This window comes from Panthera uncia, chromosome D4 (assembly GCF_023721935.1).
Source record: "Panthera uncia isolate 11264 chromosome D4, Puncia_PCG_1.0, whole genome shotgun sequence".
Lineage (NCBI taxonomy): Eukaryota > Metazoa > Chordata > Mammalia > Carnivora > Felidae > Panthera > Panthera uncia.
In genome coordinates, this window is record NC_064807.1 from 6,141,288 (window position 1) to 6,162,695 (window position 21,408).

Consider the following 21,408-nt stretch of genomic DNA (forward strand, 5'->3'; position numbering starts at 1 on the left):
AATTTCCTTCAGAGCGTCTAACGTGTAGAGGTATTGAGAATCACTGGTTAGATCAATAAAACATCTGCACACACAAACGCCTTTTACTGTCCTGCCTTTCAAAGTGCCCTCAGCTTTACCTCGGAGCAAGTTAGGAATTTAGAATCTCAAGCCGTGCCTCAGACTAGAGAAGCAGACTCTGCACTCCAACAAATTTGAGTTGAGTCATGTCAACATTCATGTCTGGGAAACAAGAGTTCTAACATTAGCCCGCGTTTGGACTGTTACTGGGAAGCAGAGAGATAGCTAACATTTATTGAACACAATGAGCCAGACACTGAGCTAACCTTTACATCAGCATCTCACTTGATGTTCCCCAAACTCTGCAAGGTGGGAGTTACCATGCCTGTCTTATGATGGGGAAATGTAGGCTTACAGAAGTGATACCACTTGCCCAAGACCAAAGAATGGCAGCTCATGGAGTGGGGATTTCAGCTCAGATCTCCGTGTCTTGAAAGCCTGTGCTAACAACTCTCCAGATATGACTATATATCCACAGGCATGTATACAATACATCCACAAATGACATAGATACTCTTTTCAGCTTTATGATAACAAAAATATATTTTCTTTCTCTGTGTGTATGTCTGTGCATGTGTACTTATTTCTGGGTTCTTTATTCTGTTCGATTGAGTGATGTGTCTGTTTTTATGCCAGTACTATACTGTTTTGATGACTATACCTTTGTAATATAGCTTGAAGTTAATATAGTTATGAAATTATGCTTTAACCTAGCATTGAACTCCTAAAGTTATGAGACAAAGGAAAAAATCGGAAAGTTTCCACGACTACAAAATTAAGCAGGCAAAACCTAGAGCAAAACAGGTTTTCCTATCATTTGGGCCCCCTGACTGAATTAAAGGGTAAAAAAATTTGGCCAGAGCATGCAAAATTCATATATGCAGCTTTTTAATCAGACCAAAGAAGCTGGTTTGAGTAGTGCTGGACCTTTCTGAAAGCTCTTGGGGAAGCTGTGCACTTTACTTGCAATCAGGCATCAATAGGAGTCAGCACCTGTCACATCTCCAGAAACACAAAACAAATCATTTGCATGACCTCCCAAGATAGCTTCCCCTTTAAGCTAATTTTATACTTTTTTTCCCCCATTTAATAACAGAAGCTTAAGTGTTTTTTTCAGACTGTGTACTTAATGAACTTGAAGGGTGGGGGCTGCTTTAAACAACCACAGTCTTCAGAAAACTATAGTTCCTGCTTTAGGATAGAAGCCTGTTCTGGGCACCTGATTCATCTGCTTCTCTTTGTAGGAAAATGGCCTGGGTGCATCTCAGTTCTTAGAAATCCTTTCCCAAACCTGATTTTCTGCCTTGTATACCTCAGGGGTCCAAACAAGTGGTTTCAGAGGCTGAAGATAGTTTAAGTGGAGTGACCCAGGGTGTGGTCCCTACCCGCAGAGTGACCTCAAGCATCACCATGGTCATGTGCCCCCCTGGTTTTATTCTTCTCTGGAGGATGGAGAAAGAAGAAAACATCAATAAAAGGAATAACAGTTGGGGCTACTTTTCCCCCCAAGACACGACAAAGTAAAGAAATGAATATTTCCCCTTAAATGTATCTGGGTTACAAGATGTTCTTAGGTTTTGAAATTCAATTATAAGAAAAGAAGAACCACAACATTACAGAAATTCGAAGAGTGTGCTATGGATGAAAGTGTACACACAGAGATCAGCAGAACAGTTTACAGAATGGAGTCCAGAAGTAGATCCACACGAAGATGGTCAATCGATGTTTGACAAAGGTGCAAAGGTGAGTCATGGGGAAAGGATAGTCTTTTCAACAAATGGGGCTCAAGAAATTGGACATCCACATGCCAAAAAAATAAAAAGATCTTCAACCTATACTTTATATCTTTGATGACAACAATCAACTCAAGATGGATGGTAAACCTAAGAATGTACAACTACAAAATGTTTAGAAGAGAGGCGCCTGGGTGTCTCAGCTGGTTAAGCCTCTGACTTCGGCTCAGGTCATGATCTCACAGCTTGTGAGTTCAAGTCCCGTGTCAGGCTCTGTGCTGACAGCTTGGAGCCTGGAGCCTGCTGTGGATTCTGTGTCTCCCTCTCTCTCTCCCCCTTCCCCGCTCACGCTCGGTCTCTCAAAAGAAATAAACATTGAAAAAAAATGTTTAAATAAAATGTTTAGAAGGAAATATAGGAAAAAATCTTTGGGAGTTTGGATTAGGCAGAGTTCTTAGCCATCTCACCAAAAGCACAGTTCATATAAGAAAACAAAGACAAATTGGATTCCATCTAAATTAAAATCTTTGCTGTGCAAAAGACACTGGTAAGAGAATGAAAAATGAGCCATAGACTGAGAGAAAATATTTGCATATCATGCGTCTGATAAAGGACTTGCATCTAGAATATACAAAGAATTCTAAAAACTTAATAAGAAAATGAAAAAAACTTAATAAGTCTGCCATTTTTAAAAACATTTAATCATTTTTGAGAGTGAGAGAGACAGAGCATGAGCAGGGGAGGGACACAGAGAGAGAGGGAGACACAGAATCTGAAGAAGGCTCCAGGCTCCGAGCTGTCAGCACAGAGCCCGACGCGGGGCTCGAACTCACAAACAATGAGATCATGACCTGAGCTGAAGTCGGATGCTTAGCCGACTGAGCCACCCAGGCACCCCAATAAGTCTGCCATTTTTGATGATTATCATCACTGTAGGCTGGTAAGGTAGAAAGGACATTAGTTTTGAGGGAAACTTGCCTGTGACACCTAATGACTACATAATCTTGGGTACATTAAATAGCTTTTCTGAATTCTAGTTAAAAATGGTCAAATAGTTTGAATACAGATTTTACCAAAGAAGACATATAGATGTCCAACTGCCATGTGAAAATATGCTCATCATCCCTAGATATTAAGAAATATCTATTTTCCTAGATATTAGGAAAATGCAAATTAAAACACAAAGAGATACTTCTACACACCTATTAGCATGACTTAAAAAAAATGACAATGTCAATGCCAAGTGCTGCCAAGAATGTGAAACAATTGGAGCTCTCACACTTTGCAAGGGGAATGTAAAAATGGTATAGCCACTATGGAAAGGTTTAGTGGTTTCTTATAAAGTTAAATATTTACTTCCCATATGACCCAGCCATCCTACTCCGAGGTGTTTACCCAAGTGAAATTAAAATGAAAATCTATATATAAACATTTATAGTAACTTGATTCATAATTGCCCCAAAACAGGAAACAACCCAAAAGTCCCTCAACCAGGGAATGAATAAGCAAACTCTGGTATGTACATACAGTGGAATACTACTCAACAAGAAAAAAAGGAATGAACTATTGATATATCTAACAATATTGATAAATCTCAATTGCATTATGCTAAGTGAAAGAAGCCAGACAGAAAGCATATCTAATGAATAATCCCATTAGCATGACATCCTAGAAAAGGTAAAACTCTAGCACAGAGAACAGTGGTCACCTGGCTTTAAGAGTTTGGGGATGGTTTTTGTGTGTTTGCTTGGCAAGTGGTACAACTGTTGTGGATCTTGATTGTAGGGGTGGTTATAGGACTACATGTTTGCCAAAAACTCATAGATGTTTTACTAAAAAGATTAAATGTTACTGTACGCCAATTTAAAACTGAGAATAAACTGAGGGCTTATGGGGGGTGGGGGGGAGGGGAGGGTGGGTGATGGGTATTGAGGAGGGCACCTGTTGGGAGGAGCACTGGGTGTTGTATGGAAACCAATTTGACAATAAATTTCATATTAAAAAATGAATAAATGTTTAAAAAATGAAATGTTTTCTGCCAGTTTTTCTCTTCAAATTTTAAATTGTTTTACAGATAACAGAATAGAGCACCACACACAGGGCACACAGGTAAGGAAAGCGTTCATGATAAATGGTTTACCTGAGTCATACCCTGAGTTCGTTTTCATCACAGTCTTTAGTAAGCAGACTTTTTTCCAAGCATTAATCCAGCAAGACTCAAAAATTTTTTTTTGAAATAACTAAAATTTCCATCAATAAAGGACTGGATAAATAAATTACAGCATGGCATGTCCAACGGAATATATAGAGCCACTTTACTTTTTCTTTTCTTTTCTTTTTTAGATTTTTTAAAAGTTTATTTATTTTGAGAGAGAGAGGGGGAGCATGGGGGAGGGGCAGAGAGAGAGGGAGAGGGAGAGAATCCCAAGCAGTCTCCACACTGTCAGTGCCATGTGGGGCTCAAACCCATGAACTGCAAGATCATGACCTGAGCCAAAATCAAGAGTCCAATGCTTAACCGAATGAGCCACTCAGGTGCCCCAAGATACGATATGTTTATAGTTTCCTTTTGGCTAATTCATAAACATAATTCATCGTACATATTTTTTGGTTTTGTAAATGTGTAGTATCAACATTCAGTATATGTCCATGATCAAACTTAACTCCAAAAACCCATTCCAAGTGGGAAGACTAGGGATTGTCGGCCATGCTTGATTCTCATCATCACTGTAGGCTGGTAAGGTAGAAAGTTCTGCAGGAAGCTTGCCTGTGACGCCTAATGACTATATAATCTCAGGAAAATTAAATAGCTTTCTGAATTCCAGTACCTTCATCTGCCGAATGGTTACTGTTCCTGTAAGACATGGGCATGGGAAAATACAAGCCACCCTGGGCACCCTTCTTTTTACTGTGCATGTGACAGTAATCACACTTCCTCTCAAAGAAAGCCTTCAGCCTGAGGACCTCATTTTCACCATTGGCTTCAGCCTGGGTCAGCTGCCTATTCCTCTTTCTCAGGCCCCTCCCTTTGCCCTTTCTTACCTGCTGTCTGATGAAGCTGCTTTCCCAAGCTCAACATCAGCAGGAAGAACATGCTCTGTACTCGATCTGAAACAAATAATTGAAAGTCTCAGGGCCTTCTGCAGTTTTGCTGGATCTTGTGATTTGGTGATTTGCTCATTCCTGAAAACAGGGAAATGACTCGTAAACAACTGTTCTGGGGGTGAGGGGGAAGCAGAGGGGGCAGAGCAAAGCCTGGAAGAGAAGTTATAAGTTGAATGCCGGAGAGGGGGTGAGGGGAAGTGAGGCATTCTTTATCGATCCAAATTAGAAGCTCTTCCTTCTCTGAATATGAACCAGTCCTCACGAGTCACCCACACTGCTGATTGTCTGAACCTCCTTGTCCCTTCCACAAAGCCTCCCATAGATTTTTCAGTAGTGGATCCTTGAAAATCAAATGATTGTCAAATGAATAATGCATACCAGCTTCTTGAGGTGGGCTTGAACTCTGGGAGCTAGGTACTCAAAGATAGCATACAGTAGAACAGAACTAAATTCTCAATAAGCACTTGATATTTCCCTGAGCAGGTAAAGTGACAAGTTCTTTTGAGTGTTGTGATGGAGTTTGCCCATTATCTGAACTACCTGTTACTAAGCAGGTTAGACAGGGAGAGCACAGAAGTGGCGACATTGAGCGGGTGCTTAACCTTGGTCTTGCTAAAACTCCTAAGCTTCCACATTTGCTCACAGGCTTTCTCCCATCCCAGGACTTCTGGTGGCTGAGGCAAAAGGGACAGGATATACTACTGTCAGCTATTCTGTCCTCACAGAGGCTTTCAAAATTTTATTAGCTATGGAACCATTTCTCCAAGGGAAATTGGTTGGAGCCGTACATCCAAATCAGGTACAAGCAGATCTGCTCTGAGGTCTCAGTGTGATGGAAAGCCAGCAGAGGATTTAGATCTGGTGAATGACCTGATCTCATTGCATTTTTAAAAGAGGACTCAACTTTGGTGTAGACAACAGACTCTTGGGAAGGAGAGTGGGTTGGACAAGATGAGAAGCAGGATGATCAGTGAGGCATGTTTACGCAGAGATGAAGATAGGTTGGTTTGAGTGATGGAGCTGGTGGAGGTGAGAAGTGGCATATGTTATATACGAATATACATTTGTTCTTTAAATTTATTTTTTCCCAACAGCATTATTGAAGTGTAACTGACATACAACAGAGGATTATGTGTGTGTGTGTGTGTGCACGTGCATGCATGTGTATGTACATAAATATGGAAAACACAGACAATTCAGTGGTTTTTAGTATAGTCACAGAATTGTGAAACCCACACCACTATCTAAGTTTGGATAATTTTCATTACCCCCCAGAAAGGAACTCAATACCCATTGGCAGAAACTTCCCAATTTCCCTTCCCTCTCCTTCCAACCTCTGGCAACCACCAGTACACTTTATGTCTCTATTGTTTTCCTTATTCTGGATATTTCATTTAAATGGAATTATACATTGTGGCCTTTTGAATCCAGCTTCTTCCGCTGAGCTTAATATTTTCAAGATTCATTTATGCTGTAGCACCTATCAGTACTTCATTCCTTTTAATGGTAGAATAGTATTTCATTTTATAACTATACCACATCTTGTCTAGCCATTCATACGCCAACGATCCATTTGGGTTGTTCCTACTTGCTGGCTTTTATGAATTATGCTGCTATGGACACTCATGTACAAATTTTTGTGTAGACATGTTTCCAACTCTCTTGGATATGTTGGAGTGGAACTGTTTGGTTAAATACTAACTCTATGTTTACTTTTTGAGAAATTGCCAAACTGTTTGTCAAATATATAATTTGCAAACACTTTATCCCACTCTGCAACTTGTCTTTTCAGCTTCTTGATAATGTTCTTTGAAGCACAAATATTTTAATTTAATTTAATTTTAAAGCACAAATTATTTTAATTCTGATGAAGCCCCATTTATCTATTTTCTTTTTTATTGCTTGTGCTTTAGGTGTCATATCTAAGAAACCATTGCCTAATCCAAGGTCACAAAGATTTATGTTTTCTTCTATTTTATAGCTTCAGTTCTTATATTTAGGTCTCTGATCCCATTTTGAGGGTTTTTAAAAAGATAATAATTGTTCTTTTATAGATTAAATCATTATAGTTTTGGCTACTGGAAGTCCCTTCAAGGTAGCCTCTGTTTGCTTTTCACACAATCCTATCAATCTTGGAAAGTTTGTTTGCTTTCTGTACAAATTGCCTTAAGTTGACTTCATGTGTCTATTGCCCACACACACAGTTAACCTTTCTCTAAGAAGTCCTATTTTTTTTTTTAATTTTTAAAGTTAGAAACAAAACAAAAACAGTTTACCCATTTCTCCCACCCCTAAACACCTGCCTCTGGCAACCACCAATCTGTTCTCCGTATCTATGAGCCTGGTTTGTTTGTTGTCTTGTTTGTTTTAGATTCCACATGTAAATGAAATCATACAATATTTGTCTTTCTCTGTTTCACATATTTCACTTGGTGTAATCTCCTTGAGGTTCATCCATGTTGTTGCAAATGGCAAAATTTCATTCTTTTTTTTTTTTTGATGAATAACATTCCATTTCTCTCTCTCATACACAAACATACACACACACACACACACACACACACACACACTTAGGTTTATTCCATATCTTGGCTATTATAAATCATACTGCGATAATATTGTAATGAACATGAAGGTGTATATATCTTGAGTTACATTTTCATTTTCTCCAGATAAATACCCAGAAATGGAATTGCTGGACCATATGGTAGTTTTATTTTTATTTTTTTTTTAGGAACCTCCATGCTTTTTTCCATAGTAGCCACACCAATTTACAATTCTACCAAAGTGCACAGGAGCTTCCTTCTTCTCCACATCCTCACCAACACTTGTTATTTCTTGTCTCTTTGATACTCGCCATTCTAACAAGTGATATCTCATGGTGGTTTTGATTTGCATTTCCCTGATGATTAGTGACATTGAGCACTGTTTCATGTACCGGTTGGTTATCTATATGTCTTTTTTTGCCAAGAAGCTCATTGCCTATGTTTTCTTCAAGGACTTTTTTGGTTTCAGGTCTTACATCCATGTCTTGAATCCATTTTGAACTGATTTCTGTGTATGGTGTAAGAGAGTGGTCCAGTTGCATTCTTTGCATGTGGTTGTCCAATATTTCCAATACTAATTATTGAATGCTTTGGAACATATTCCTCACTTTCTTCATTTTGCTGAACTCTCTGTTTCTACACTGTAGATGGAACAACTACTTTCCCAGTCTTGAAGGATTGGTCTTATGTAGGAGATGAACCTTAATGTTCAACCATGTCTCATCTCTTGGTTGTCTTGCAAATCTTTATGTTTGCCCAAGCAGCTGATTCTATTTTCTTAAAATAATTCCCAGTAGTGGAGGATGTGCCTGTTAGTATCCAAAAGGGGAGGATCTTTACATCTAGATTCAGGTTGACTGAAAGTCAGATCCTCAGGCATCAGCTTGCAAAAGTATAGAAATAATACAGTCCTGTGGCCTGCAAGTGTAAGTCCTACTGGCCACCAGAACCAGGCAACTTGGAGGTGTCCTCTGGGTAGCAGTCACAACAATTTGGGCTCAAGATGAGTATACAAGCTTTCTTCTGGGTCCTGCTGGTGAACTGAAATGAAGCAGAGGGAGGGCACCAAGATGGCGCCCACAGCCTACGTTAATCAGGAGCAGCTCTGCAGGCCACCAAATGTGTGCAAGACCGTAACCCTGCCCCTCAGGGTGCAGCCCTAGGAGAAGCAAAAAGGCTTTCCTCACAGAAAGACTGGGGTGTGTGCATCAGCGTGCTGTTTGTGCAGTGCTCTGGAGGCATCACCCTGCCCAGAGCTGTCTCTCAATTTCACAGTCCTCTGGAACCTAGGAATTCTAGCCCTCTGGCCAACAGAGCCGGGTGATGAAGGGGTAAGGAGTCCCCTGGACAGCTGCTGCAAAACCCCAGTATACCCTGTAAGGCTCCCTGGCAGGAGACACTAGTGTTCTGCAGTACGTCAGAGGATGAGTGTGCAAATAGCACCAGCCTTCCAAGGTCTCTGGAAAGGATTACACCAGCCCCTACAGGTGTGTTAATCGGCACCCTGCCTCTCAGGGTGCAGCCGTGAATGATTAGCTACTAGGCTTCCTTCACAGAAAGACTGAGCTCCTGGGTCTGTGGCTACTCTGGCTCCCTTACATTTCCACATGAATTTTAGGACCAGGCTGTCCATTTCCAAAAAGGAAAAAAAAAAAAAGGCAGTTGGAATCTTGAATCTTGATAGGAATTGCACTCAATCTGTAGATCCATTGGGGAATATACCAATCTTCATAATGTTAAGTCTTCCAAAAATGAACATAGCATGTCTTTCCATTTACTTAGGTCTTCTGTCTTTTCAAATAAGACCTTATGAGATTTGCTGTCAGGTTGGATATGTAGTTTGACAAAAATAGATAAATGCAGGAAATTTTCCACATTTGAGACTTGAGGCATTAGGGCAATGCAGGTGGTATTTTTTAAACTGGAGAAGATGGAGGAGAGAAACAGATTAAGGAGCAGAAATCAGGACGTGTTTGGCACGTACTCGGTTTGAGATGCCAGCTCGACATCCACATGAAGATGTGTAGTACGCAGTTGGATAACAGGGGGTCCAGAGTTTGGGGTAGAGGTAAATTTGGGAGTGCTCAATGTCTACATGTTACTTAATGCCATAGGGCTGCGTGACATCACCACGAGAGAGACAGAGGAGAAAAAGTGTCGAAGGACTGGAATATGGGGCATTCCAACATTTATGGATCCCTGGGACGGTGGGCACTAGCAAAGAAGATTGAGGGGAAGGGTAAAAAGGCTAATTAATCCTGCCTTTTATTTTCAGTTTTCTGATACTTGGACATCTGGGCTCTTGATCCTGCAGGGACTAGCCCCCGTCCCCACCCCAAGGATTAGTCAATTCCTAGAGGCAGTGAGCAACTCACCAGGAGGGTGCCTTTCAAATGCAAACCAACCAATCCAGAACCCCACACTCCAACCACCTCCTTACTGCCCCAACCACCCTGGGGCCAGGTACCACACAATAAGGGACAACCCCTATGTTCCAGATCCCGATGAATAATTTCAAACTAGACAATTTAAGCCTGCCTTCCCATCCCTTCTTGTGGAAACCACAATAAAGACTCCTGGCCACATTTCCCTTTCCGCTCTGCCTCCTGTCTGAGCCGGGTGCTCCCCTAGGTGGTCCCTGAAGGGTGGCATGCCTCCTTCTCTCAAGATCTGAAGACACAACAACCTATTTTTTCAATGGCAGTTATCTCCTGATCTGTTGGCCTCGCCATACCTCAATTATAAGGAAACCTAGACTTTAATTTTTGTAATACTTTTTTATTCATTTTTGAGAGACAGAGCATGAGTGGGGGAGGGACAGAGAGAGAGGGAGACACAGAATCCGAAGCAGGCTCCAGGCTCTGAGCTGTCAGCACAGAGACCAACGCGGGGCTTGAACCCATGGATCGTGAGATCATGACCTGAGTTGCAGTCGGATGCTTAACCAACTGAGCCACCCAGATGCCCCGTGGAAACCTAGAATTTAAAACACAGTGTTTCAAGGAGGGGGTGTTCAGCTGAGCCAAATGCTGCTGAGAGTTGGCGTTAGCAGTGTGGAGGTCATGAGAGAGCCCACTTGCGGGACGTCCATGGATTTGGTGCAGATGAAAAGACTGTGAAGTGGAGAGAAAATAAGAGCTAAGAGTGTAGAGACAACAGAATATAGGCAGTGCTTCAGAGAAGAGTGTTATAACAAGAGAGAGCAACGAGGCAGTAGCTAGAAGGGATTGTGAGGTCCACAGAGGGCTGTAATCTTGTTTTCATTTTAGAAAGAGACATATTACCACGGGTACCAACTAGGAGCTCCATCAAGTGCTTTCCATAGGGAAATGCTAGACCTTAGCTGGACTTGAAGACCCTCTTCCTTATCGAAAATGCAAATGTACCCAGAAAAGAAATCATCTTCATGCTGCACTTGCCCAGCATTCTTATTTCTAGAGCTAAGAAGGATAGCGTGTAACACGTTCTGGCAACAGAAAGGACGCCTGGCTCACCCAGACCTGGCTGTAACTTCCCCTTCTTCGTTGCCCGTCTAAGGGGACTTTCCTTGCACACTGCCTCCACAGAGAGATAGATACTGTTATGAAGGTACTTTCCAACCAGCAGCTTCTTCCAGCTAGGGATAGGTCTCTTCTGTGCAATGGATAAGAGCTCATGCTCTAAAGTCAGACACATCTGAGCTCAAAACCTGGGTCTAGAATTATGAACCTCTAAGACCCTGGGCACTTTATGAAAACTCTTTGTGTCCTATATTCCTGTAATGCCAATAATATGAACACCCACCTCAAGCCAGAATCTTGGGTGTGTCGTCTTGAACCTACTCGTCTCTCGTCTTGCAAATCCAGTCCATCCCCCAGTCCTATTAATTCTATGCCGGGATACTTCTGGATGATGCGTCTTCTTTGTACCACCCCGCTGCCATCATCTTTATTCAGCATCTCGTCATTCCGCTTTATACCATGGCAGAGCATCCTGCTCACAATCTTTTGATGGCTTAGCATTTCACTTAGAATAAAGCCCTAAGTCTGTCTAGTAGCCCAGGCAAGAGGGACCACTGCCTTGAGCCCTGTGCTTTAGTGGACTCGACAGTGGCCATGCTCATGGTGTTTACAGAGCTAAGAGCGTCCTCTGGGGCCCTTGACCTGCCCCTAAAACCCGCCACAATCTGGGTTCTTGGGACTCTGGAGTTCTCTAAGTGGCCCTAAGCTTGATGCCAGGTCTTTGGGGCTTCTTCCCCAGATCCATTCCCTCAAAAGCAGACCTTGTTGCCAGTGTGCAACTCCCTAAATGCAGAGACTTTCCTTGGTCTTTCCGATGAGACTGTCTTATGCAAAATCACAACACCACCACTCCTCCAGCATTCCCAATTCTCCTTATCTCTCTCAATTTTCCAAAGCACTCATGACCATCTGACATGCCACATAATGCACTCATTTGTTATATTATCATCTACTATCTTCGATAAGAATCTAATCACTAAAATAACAGAGATCTTTGTCTGATTTGCTTATTAACATCTTTCAGTCCCTAGAACTGTGTCTGGAAGGAAGCTGGCACTTGGTTCATACTGGATGAATGAATTATCCATTTACCTGGCAGGAAGACTCTCCTGAATACTGAATAATCAAATGTGACCATGTCACTCCTGCTTAAAAGATTCCAATAGCTCCCGTGATTTATAAGGTAAAGTTCTCCTTTGCATGGGCTACACAACTTTTTCAGATCCGGTCCCTCCTGCCTTAGCCACAGAAGTAATACAGGTGCTTTCCATGACAAGGCCCTCACAGGTGCTCTGAGATTCTAATCTCTCTTGTCTGATCTCCATTTATTTTGTCCAATCTTATTTCCCCTTATCTCAGTTTCTACTGGAGCTCGAAGAAACTGTACTGGGTCATAAATATTTCCTTAAGTGGCCTTACATTCTTATGCACTCAACACAAGTAGATAAGCCTTTTCTAGCTGCTCCAAGCTGTTCCTTCTGCTCATTTGTTGTCTGCTATTCACTAATGTTAGCACTCAACTCCTTGTTGGTATATTAATTTGTTACATGTCTGTCTTTCATGTTAGAACAAGAGCTCTTTGTACTGTATTAGGTCCTTATAACACTCCTCTTTATCTTGGTGTGTGTTTGTGTGTATGCATGTCTGTGTGTTTCATAAATGTTTATAACTGTTTATAATGGATAATGACTGTTCCCTGAAGGAACAGATGAACGAGTGCATGTGTGGCAATATGGTATCATACTCTGAGACTACTGGCCCCCAGTTGACTCCTTCCTCTATGAGAGAAACAGAAAACTTAATTTGTTTAATCATTTTCATCAAATAAGAAATTTTCATCGATTTATGTCACTCACCGTAGAATGGTTTCTAAGAGCAGGTTCTGGGAACCTTTACTATTGGTAAGTTTGAACTCTTTTATATTCAGACTGGCAAACCTGAAAGAGTTACTTTGGAAAACTTATGGAGTGCACTGCCCAAATTAATTCACTCAAGCATCATTTACAAAGCATCTGTATGTAAGGCACTCCTTTGGCTGAAAGAGCACAGAGAGGACACCTCTCCATGAGATGAAATGAATGTGTTCAAACACCCATGCTCCCTCTTCCTTCCATCTCCCCTTCTAAAATTCACCTTTGTTTTGGAGATAAGTATATAATTGTCCAGGCCTACATGGCCATTCATTTTTATCCTGATTGTATATTCCTTATGTATGTGTTTGTTTGTGCTGGAGTTTCCATCAGGCAGAGGATGTTCATTGTAGCTGTCTGTACTCGGGCAAGCTCCCCTCTAAGGAATACACTAGAATGTGACTAGAAAAAACATTTTCAAAAAAAAAAAAAAAGGAAGGAAGAAAAGAAAAGAAAAGAAAAGGCATTTTTTCAATCAAATGATCAGTTTAGCTGAATTTCTTAAATTTCTGGATAATTCTTAATGAATTCTGGGTAATTCCTGACAATTCTGCCTATGAACATACTGTAGAGGTTGGGGTCTAGTCATGGTATGAAACGGAACAGGACAGCAGAAGACACTAAATTCTAGAACGTTTTCTTGTGGCCCTAAAGAGAGCCATGAAGGGAGCTCTCAGTCACAAGATGCTCAGACTTGAGAGAGAGAAGAAGCAAGGCCACTCTTTTTTAATCTATTTATTTTAAAATTTTTATTTATTCATGCATGTATGTATGTATTTATTATTATTATTTAGACCAAAATTTCTCATTTTTAATATGGAACAACTTAAAATTTGTTTGTAATAAGGGCCACTCTTTTTAGATTGGTGAAGAGTCATGCTCAGATGGCTCCCCCACGCCACTAGGGAAGCTGCTTCTCTCGATGGCATGGTGGAAAGCTCTGAGCTAGGCATCAAGAGACATTAGTCAATTAAAACTTTTTTTTTAGTGTTTATTTATTTTTTAGAGAGACAGAGCATGAGCAGGGGAGGGGGAGGAGTAGAGAGAGAGGGAGACACAGAATCCGAAGCAAGCTCCAGGTTCTGAGCTGTCAGCACAGAGCCCGATGTGGGGCTCGAACCCACCAGCTGTGAGATCATGACCTGAGCCAAAGTCAGTGCTTAACCAACTGAGCCACCCAGGCACTCTGAGACATTAGTCAATTTAACATCAGTTCAAGTTTAACTTAAATTGCATCTCAACTTTTTAGCCAATGAATATGATGCTCCCACTTTTTGCACGTCTTTGAATTAGAAAATTCACTCAAATCAAAGTGGCAATCAAGACAAGGATTCATGTAAGAAAGGATCCCTGCCCTCTAAGACATTATACCATAGTCAGAACATCAAAATTCTGTACACATGAAAAATAGTAAGAGGCGATGTGAAAGGTTTCTACATGAAAATGCCCAGACCATGCAAGTTGCCTGGTGGAAGGATACGTCCAAGATTGAGTGGGATTTGGAGAGTTGGAGCTACTCTGGAGGCTCCTGCAGAAGAGTTAGAAGTAATCTCAGAGGTTCACACACACACAGGGCTTATCGAGGAGGACCAGGAACAGCATATCTAGACCGGTAATATGGGTTGAGACATTCTGTCAATAGTTTAATGCCAGTTATAGCTTGTCAACAAGTGAGTGACAATCCCAAAGAAGTATGTGAAACAGATCAAATCTATGGGTTGTTTTTTTTTTTGTATAGAAATGAGGGAGTAAAATTGAATGCCAGTCACTCAATGAGGGGGTCATAGTATTAATTCAGATATTTGGTAAAGCCCCTGACTTAGGTTCAGAAAAGGGAAGAAAGGCAGAGGAAGGAGAAACTCATCACAAGACAATTGACAAAACAATTGACAAAACAATTGACAAGTGATCAGCCATACAGGAAAGAAAGAGAAGCAACAAGTTGACTGTGGTTTTGAAGCCTGAAAATCAAGACACAATGCTGATGCCATTGCAGAGGGGTAGAGTGGAGGAAAGACTAGATCAAGAGCCATTTTACAGGGAATGCCACGAGTGGGGTTTGAGTCATGAAGTAATTGAAACAACTCAAGACAGATGAAAGCCTCACGTTTGGGGCACAATTCAGTGCTAGAGACAAACATGTTATTTCCAACATGCAAATGCCAATTGACATTGGGGGAACGAATTAATTCTCTCAGAGGGAAAGTATATAAAAACACAGGTTGGAGAAAAAAAAAGTCTGAATTCTCTCTGACGGATGCCTCCAAATTAGAAGAGCAGGAGTAGGAGTCCAGAGCAGAAGGCAAAGAAGAAATGGTCCAAGAGTATGAAAAGCTCCCCACCGTAGTATCTCAGAGCCAAAGGAAGAAAATCCCAAGAAGCAGAGGGATTGATAATACAGATCTGGAAAATTAGAACTGGAAACCAGCCTCCAGAGGTGTTAGAGAGTGCTGGAAGGCATTGAGGTGATTGGTGCTGGATAAACTTTCAGATTCCTGTATCTATTGGAATTCTGTCAGTTGATTAAAGACAGGGGGACCACAAGGTGCAGGAGACAGGTGGAATGGTAGAGCAGGCTGTGACAGGAAGAGACCAGGCTGCAGAAGCCTCACCGCAGGGTGACTTAAGTATGTCCCAGTGAAGGTACGTGGTATATTTGGGCACTGCTATGTGGAATAAAAACGTCACACAACTATCTATGGATCTCTATCCCATGCATCTTAAAGCAAGTTGACTCAGAAGCACAACCTGAAATACTGCCTCTGAGCTCATTTGCACTGTATCCTTCTCAAATCAACCCCCATCTGCTCCCTGTGTATTCCACAAACACACAAATGACCCACATCTGGTGATTCAACTGTGGATTCATCAAATCAAATCGTTTTCCAACTCAACAGGCACCCAGTGAGCACCTCTGCATGACTGAGGCACTGTGCCAGGCACTTGAGTTTCAGAGAACCTAAAAGGTGCAGTCCTTGTCCCTGAAGACCTGCAGTCGAATGGAAAGTCTCCCGAGAAAGAGAAATCTGGGGAGAGCACATCTGGAAGCTGCAGGTCAGCAAGAGCTGCTGGTAGAGAGAGTTCAGGTAATGAAGGCGCATAGACCACTTCTGAGAGGCAGGAGCAATATGGTGTTCGTGCATTCATTGACTTCTTGGGCTTGGGAGGGAGCTCAGAGAAAATCCAGTCAATTGGCATTTAACTCTGGATACTACATCTGATTACTATTCACACTGAATATTCTTACTGTGCACTGTGTTAATCGATGTCTGCAATTCCCTTGCACAGAATCATAGAATTTCAGGAATAGAAAGCTTATTTATAGGCAATTTCACTCAAGCTGCTCACTTCACCCCTCTCCCACATGAAATCCACGGTCCTCTCTTTTCTACTGTTTGCACCCAGGCAGTGAGCAATACATAGCAACAGTGTTCTTTCAGTTAGCTAATCTTGCTCTAATCGTTTTATATAGAAAAGTAAGTCTTTTAGTAGGCCTCAAATCTAATTTAGTAGGCCTCTAATCTAATTAAAACTAACAGTTGCATGTATTATAAGTTAATTTGATTGTAGTTGGGTTTTTTGTTGCTTTTCTTTGTTTTAAACAGTTTACTCTTAGTATTGAGGAGGGCACCTTTTGGGATGAGCACTGGGTGTTGTATGGAAACCAATTTGACAATAAATTTCATATATTAAAAAATAAATAAAAAAAAATAAACAGTTTACTCTTAGAGCATAGCTTGTAAATGCAGATTAGTCTGGAACGCTGCCTGCCTGCCAAAGGGATAATTACAACCAGAGATCTGAAGTAAACAAAAAACAAAACAAAACAAAAAAACAAATTTTTAAGTTCCATTAACCTTCCCCAAATTCTAAGCTGAGAGACAATCTCAAGATACTTAATTTTTTTTTTTTTGCACTGCATATTTATTCTGTGCAGGAAAAAAAAAAAATCTCAGCTCATAAATCTTCCCAACATGAGTAATACGTATACGAGCGAGCTTGAGAAATCCCACTATTTTGGAGACAGCAAGATATTAGCTTGTTAGCGTGCCTGAACATAACTGCCGAGGCAGATTTTCTCCTGCTTGCAATGATGTGAAGGGAAAGTGTGCCCACACTTACCTGACCGTGGCAGCCTCATCATCGTCTGCAACACCAGTTCAGTGAGGAGGAAATCTCAACCTACTGGATACTCACATCAGAACTTGGCCCCACAGGCAAAGACGTTAAAGAAAAGAAACAACAAACAGTAGCTCCTGCGTCAGACTCTGTCATAGGAGTCAACTGAATAAACAGCCGAAACCAAACAAAACCAAAAACAAAACAAAACAAAAATTGTAGGTTGCTCCCTAAACCACTGCAACAAGCCTCAGCTCCCAGCCAGGATTCTTCCCAGCTGGCAGAGGGACATATGAGGACGGGCCACAAAAAGCTGTCACGTAAGGTACGTTAGGGAAGAGAAGAAAAGACATCATCTCCATCTAGCTCAGGCTTCCTTGTAACACGAGGGTAATTCAAACCAAAACTAAGTCTGAGGAACTGGCTGAAACCCAGCCTACTGAGAAGTTTTGGTTTTGCTTTTAAGCACTGCTCCTCTGCCCTCAGGTGCACCTTGCAATGTGTCCCTGAAGAAGCTGGTGCACTTAGTAGGAAAAGGGGAGGAAGAGAATACCAGCACATTCTAGCTGTGTGCCAGGGACTTTTTGCAGATGCCTTTGTTTGTTTCCTAGTGCTGCTGTAAGAAGTTACCACAGACTGGGTGGATTAAGACAGCAGACAGTATGCTCAAGGTTTCCCCACATTTCTGGAGGCAAGGTGGGTGAAATCAGGTGTCACAGGGCCACTCCCTCGAAAGGCTCCAGTCAAGAATGCCCTCTTGCTGATTCCCAGCTTGCGGTGTGATTCTGGTAAGCCTTGGCCACTCCCCTGGGTTTGTAGCTGATCACTCCAATCTCTGTCTCCATCTTCACAGGACTTTCTTCTCTTGTGTATCTTTGAGTGTCCTTTCCTTTTCTTAGAAGGACACCAGCCATTGGATTAGGGCCCACCCTAATCCAAGATGACCTCATCTTAACTAATCACTTCTGCAAATACCTTGCTTCACCTAAGGTCACATTCTGAGGCTCCAGGTGAACATAAATATTTGGGGAAATTGACCCACTACAGGACTCCATTCTTGGAGCAATGTGTGGTCTACATACCATCGAGCCCATTTTACATATGAAGAAAGAGTCGAGGTCAAGCAACCCTTCCTCAGCTGCATGGCTGAATTTGGACTCAGGCCTCTGTGGTACCACTACATGTGAGGCTTTCCAGCAGTGAGACTCAAAGCGGGTGCAGAACAGGCCAACTTGAGCGCAAGGCTGGATGACCAACCCATTCCTGCCGCCCTATCCCCTTGGGCTCATAGGTGTGGCCTGAGCAGGGACAAGGCTCTGAGGTGCACGTAGGGTGTGTGTTCTTAGCCGCATTTATCTAATATTTTCTCGTACTCTCTCCATGACGTGCCTTAATTGGTTTTCTTCTGAAAAAGCAGCCTTCTTCTTTCTTCCTTGTTCTTTCAACTGCATCCGTTAAACAAGAAGGAGTAAAACTTGTATTGGCTACAAACGGGACTGGCTGCCTATTCCTCAAGGATGGGGCTGTGTCTGTGGGAAGCCAGACTTCCTCTGGGGACCTGCTTCTCCACCCACAGCTCTGGGTGTGTGGTTTCAGGGGAGATGCCTGCTCTTACCTGACCTTCTCCAGTTACCGTGATAGTCTAAAGAGAGGGCATAGGTCCCCCGTGTGGCTCTCAGAGTTTACTGTCTTCAAGATCCCCACACAATCCATCAGAGTTCTGCCTGTGTTGAAGGGGGAGACCCACTCCCCGCTGTATCTCTCCCTCTGTGCTCTAGGCCCCCTCCCTCTCTGTCCACCTCTTCCCTCCACTCTTTCCTCTGGGCTCTTGCTGAGCAACTGAGGTTTGGGGGGACAAAAAGACTCATCTCAAACCCAGAGAAGGGCTGGGAGTTTTGACAAAGTTCCCAAACGAAACTCAAACTGGAATCTCAGCACACTTTACTGCCTCAGAAATCCATATGCCTCAACGAAACACTGGAGGGGTAGATACCAGTGTTAACAGCGCATTTCTGGGTGGAGGACTTGCAGGTGATGTTTTAGTTTCTTCTTGTGACTTCTACTTTATTTCCTAAATAACTTGCCATGGACACAGATGACTTTTGTAAAGATGTGGAAATAATCATCAAAAATCAGTAATGGACAGTACAGTTCAATTGCTAACCAACAGCAACAAGAAATCAGTTTAAGAACTTGGCCAAGGGTTTATGTTTGTTTCCAATTTATTTAATTTAGTGTCGTTCTCTTTGTCACAAAAGATCCCTGAGGCATAGCTGACATGCAGAATACAGACCCCTCCATGTTGCATTGATACTTACTAATGGAAAATTAGAACGTAGGTCACAAATACTGCAATATGATAAGCATAATAATGACCTCACCAGTGTCTACCACCAGTCTCCGAGGCCTCCAAGGTCCATTTCATAGAAGGGAAAATTGAGGCAAAGAGAGATTGTTCTGCTTTACCAGGATCACTTTGTAAATGCAGGGCAGAATTCACTTCTATTCTTTCTTCCCCAGATATTTTCCTCCAGATGCAGTGTATATAATGTAATGTGATGTAAATGTTCATGTAAAGCATCTAGAAGAGTCCTTGTCCAATAGCAGGAGATAAATCAGTGTTAACTGTTCAAGATCCAAACAACAAGTCCAACCTTTCCCACCCTGCTTGGCCTTATACAGAAAAAATAAAAGAATCCAGCCTAAGAATGAGAAAAAAAGTGCACCCAGGGTTTTGGAGAAATGAACAAAGACCAAGAACTTGGGAAGGGGTGAGAATTTCAAGGAGTCAGGAGTTTATCTGGAACTAGCCTTAGCAACCTCCCCAAAGTCAGAAACCAAGGTTTTATTTTATTTTTTTAAATGTAATTTATTGTCAAGTTAGCTAACATACAGTGTATGTTACAATGTGCTCTTGGCTTTGGGAGTAGATTCCCATGATTCATTGCTTACATACCACACCCAGTGCTCATCGCAACAAGTGCCCTCCTCAATGCCCATCACCCATTTTCCCTTCCCCACCCTGCCCACCATCAACCCTCAGTTTGTTCTCTGTATTTAAGAGTCTCTTATGGTTTGCTTCCCTCTATGTTTGAAACTACTTTTTCCCCTTCCCTTCTCCCATGGTCTTCTGTTAAGTTTCTTAAATTCCACATATGAGTGAAAATATATGATATCTTTCTCTTACTTATTTCACTTAGCATAATACCCTCTGGTTCCATCCATGTTGTTGCAAATGGCAAGATTTCATTCTTTCTCATTTCTGAGTAGTATTCGTGTGTGAGTGTGTGTGTGTGTGTGTGTGTGTGTGTGTGTATACACACACACACACACCACATCTTTATCCATTCATCAGCTGATGGATGTTTGGGCTCTTTCCATAATTTGGCTATTGTTGAAAGTGCTGCTATAAACATTGGGGTACATGTGCCCCTCTGAATTGGCACTCCTGTATCCTTTGGATAAATTCCTAGTAGTGCTATTGCTGGGTCGTAGGGTAGTTCCATTTTTAATTTTTTGAGGAAACTCCACACTGTTTTCCAGAGTAGCTGCACCATTTTGCATTCCCACCAACAGTGCAAGAAGGTTCCCGTTTCTCCGCATCCTCGCCAACATCTGTTGTTTCCTGAGTTGTTAATTTTAGCCACTCTGACCGATGTAAGGTGGTATCTCATTGTGGTTTTGATGTGTATTTCCCTGATGTTGAGTGATGTTGAGCATCTTTTGGTGTGTCTGTTGGCCATCTGGATGTCTTCTTTGGAAAAGTGCCTATTCATGTCTTCTGCCCATTTCTTCACTGGATTATTTGTTTCTCAGGTGTTGAGTTTGGTAAGTTCTTTAAAGATTTTGGATACTAACCCTTTATCCAATATATCTGCAAATATCTTTCCCCATTCCGTCAGTTACCTCTTGGTTTTGTTGACTATTTCATTTTCAGTGCAGAAGCTTTTTATCTTGATGAGGTCCCAGTAGTTCATTTTTGCTTTTAATTCCCTTGCCTTTGGAGATGTGTCGAGCAAGAAATTGCTGAGGCTGAGGTCAAAGAAGTTGTTGCCTGCTTTCTCCTCTAGGGTTTTGATGGTTTCCTGTCTCACATTTAGGTCTTTCATCCATTTCGAGTTTATTTTTGTGTATGGTGTGAGAAAGTGGTCTAGTTTCATTCTTCTGCATGTTGCTGTCCAATTCTCCCAGCACCATTTGCTAAAGAGACTTTTTTCCATTGGATAATCTTTCCTGCTTTGTCAAAGATTAGTTAACCATACATTTGTGGGTCCAGTTCTGGGTTCTCTATTTTATTCCATTGGTCTATGTGTCTGTTTTTGTGCCAATATCATACTGTCTTGATGATTGCAGCTTTGTAGTATAGGCTAAAATCCGGGATTGTGATGCCTCCAGCTTTGGTTTTCTTTTCAACATTGCTTTGACTATTCTGGGT

General features: G+C 41.8%; 1 protein-coding gene across 3 annotated transcripts in view; it reads right to left on the reverse strand.

Annotated features, from left to right (window-relative positions):
• PDCD1LG2 (programmed cell death 1 ligand 2) overlaps window positions 1-17,978 on the reverse strand; it is a 76,602-nt gene extending 58,624 nt beyond the window's left edge. For 2 of the 3 annotated variants that reach the window (XM_049642383.1, XM_049642469.1), the window contains exons 1-2: window positions 16,977-17,978; window positions 4,836-4,901 (exon numbers count right to left, since the gene is read on the reverse strand). In XM_049642383.1, the coding sequence (XP_049498340.1) occupies window positions 4,836-4,901; window positions 16,977-16,998 (88 nt within the window). In that variant the 5' untranslated portion in view covers window positions 16,999-17,978. The remainder of the gene's footprint in view (window positions 1-4,835; window positions 4,902-16,976) is intronic. The other variant, XM_049642550.1, reaches the window with a different exon arrangement.
• Window positions 17,979-21,408: the final 3,430 nt, after the last annotated feature.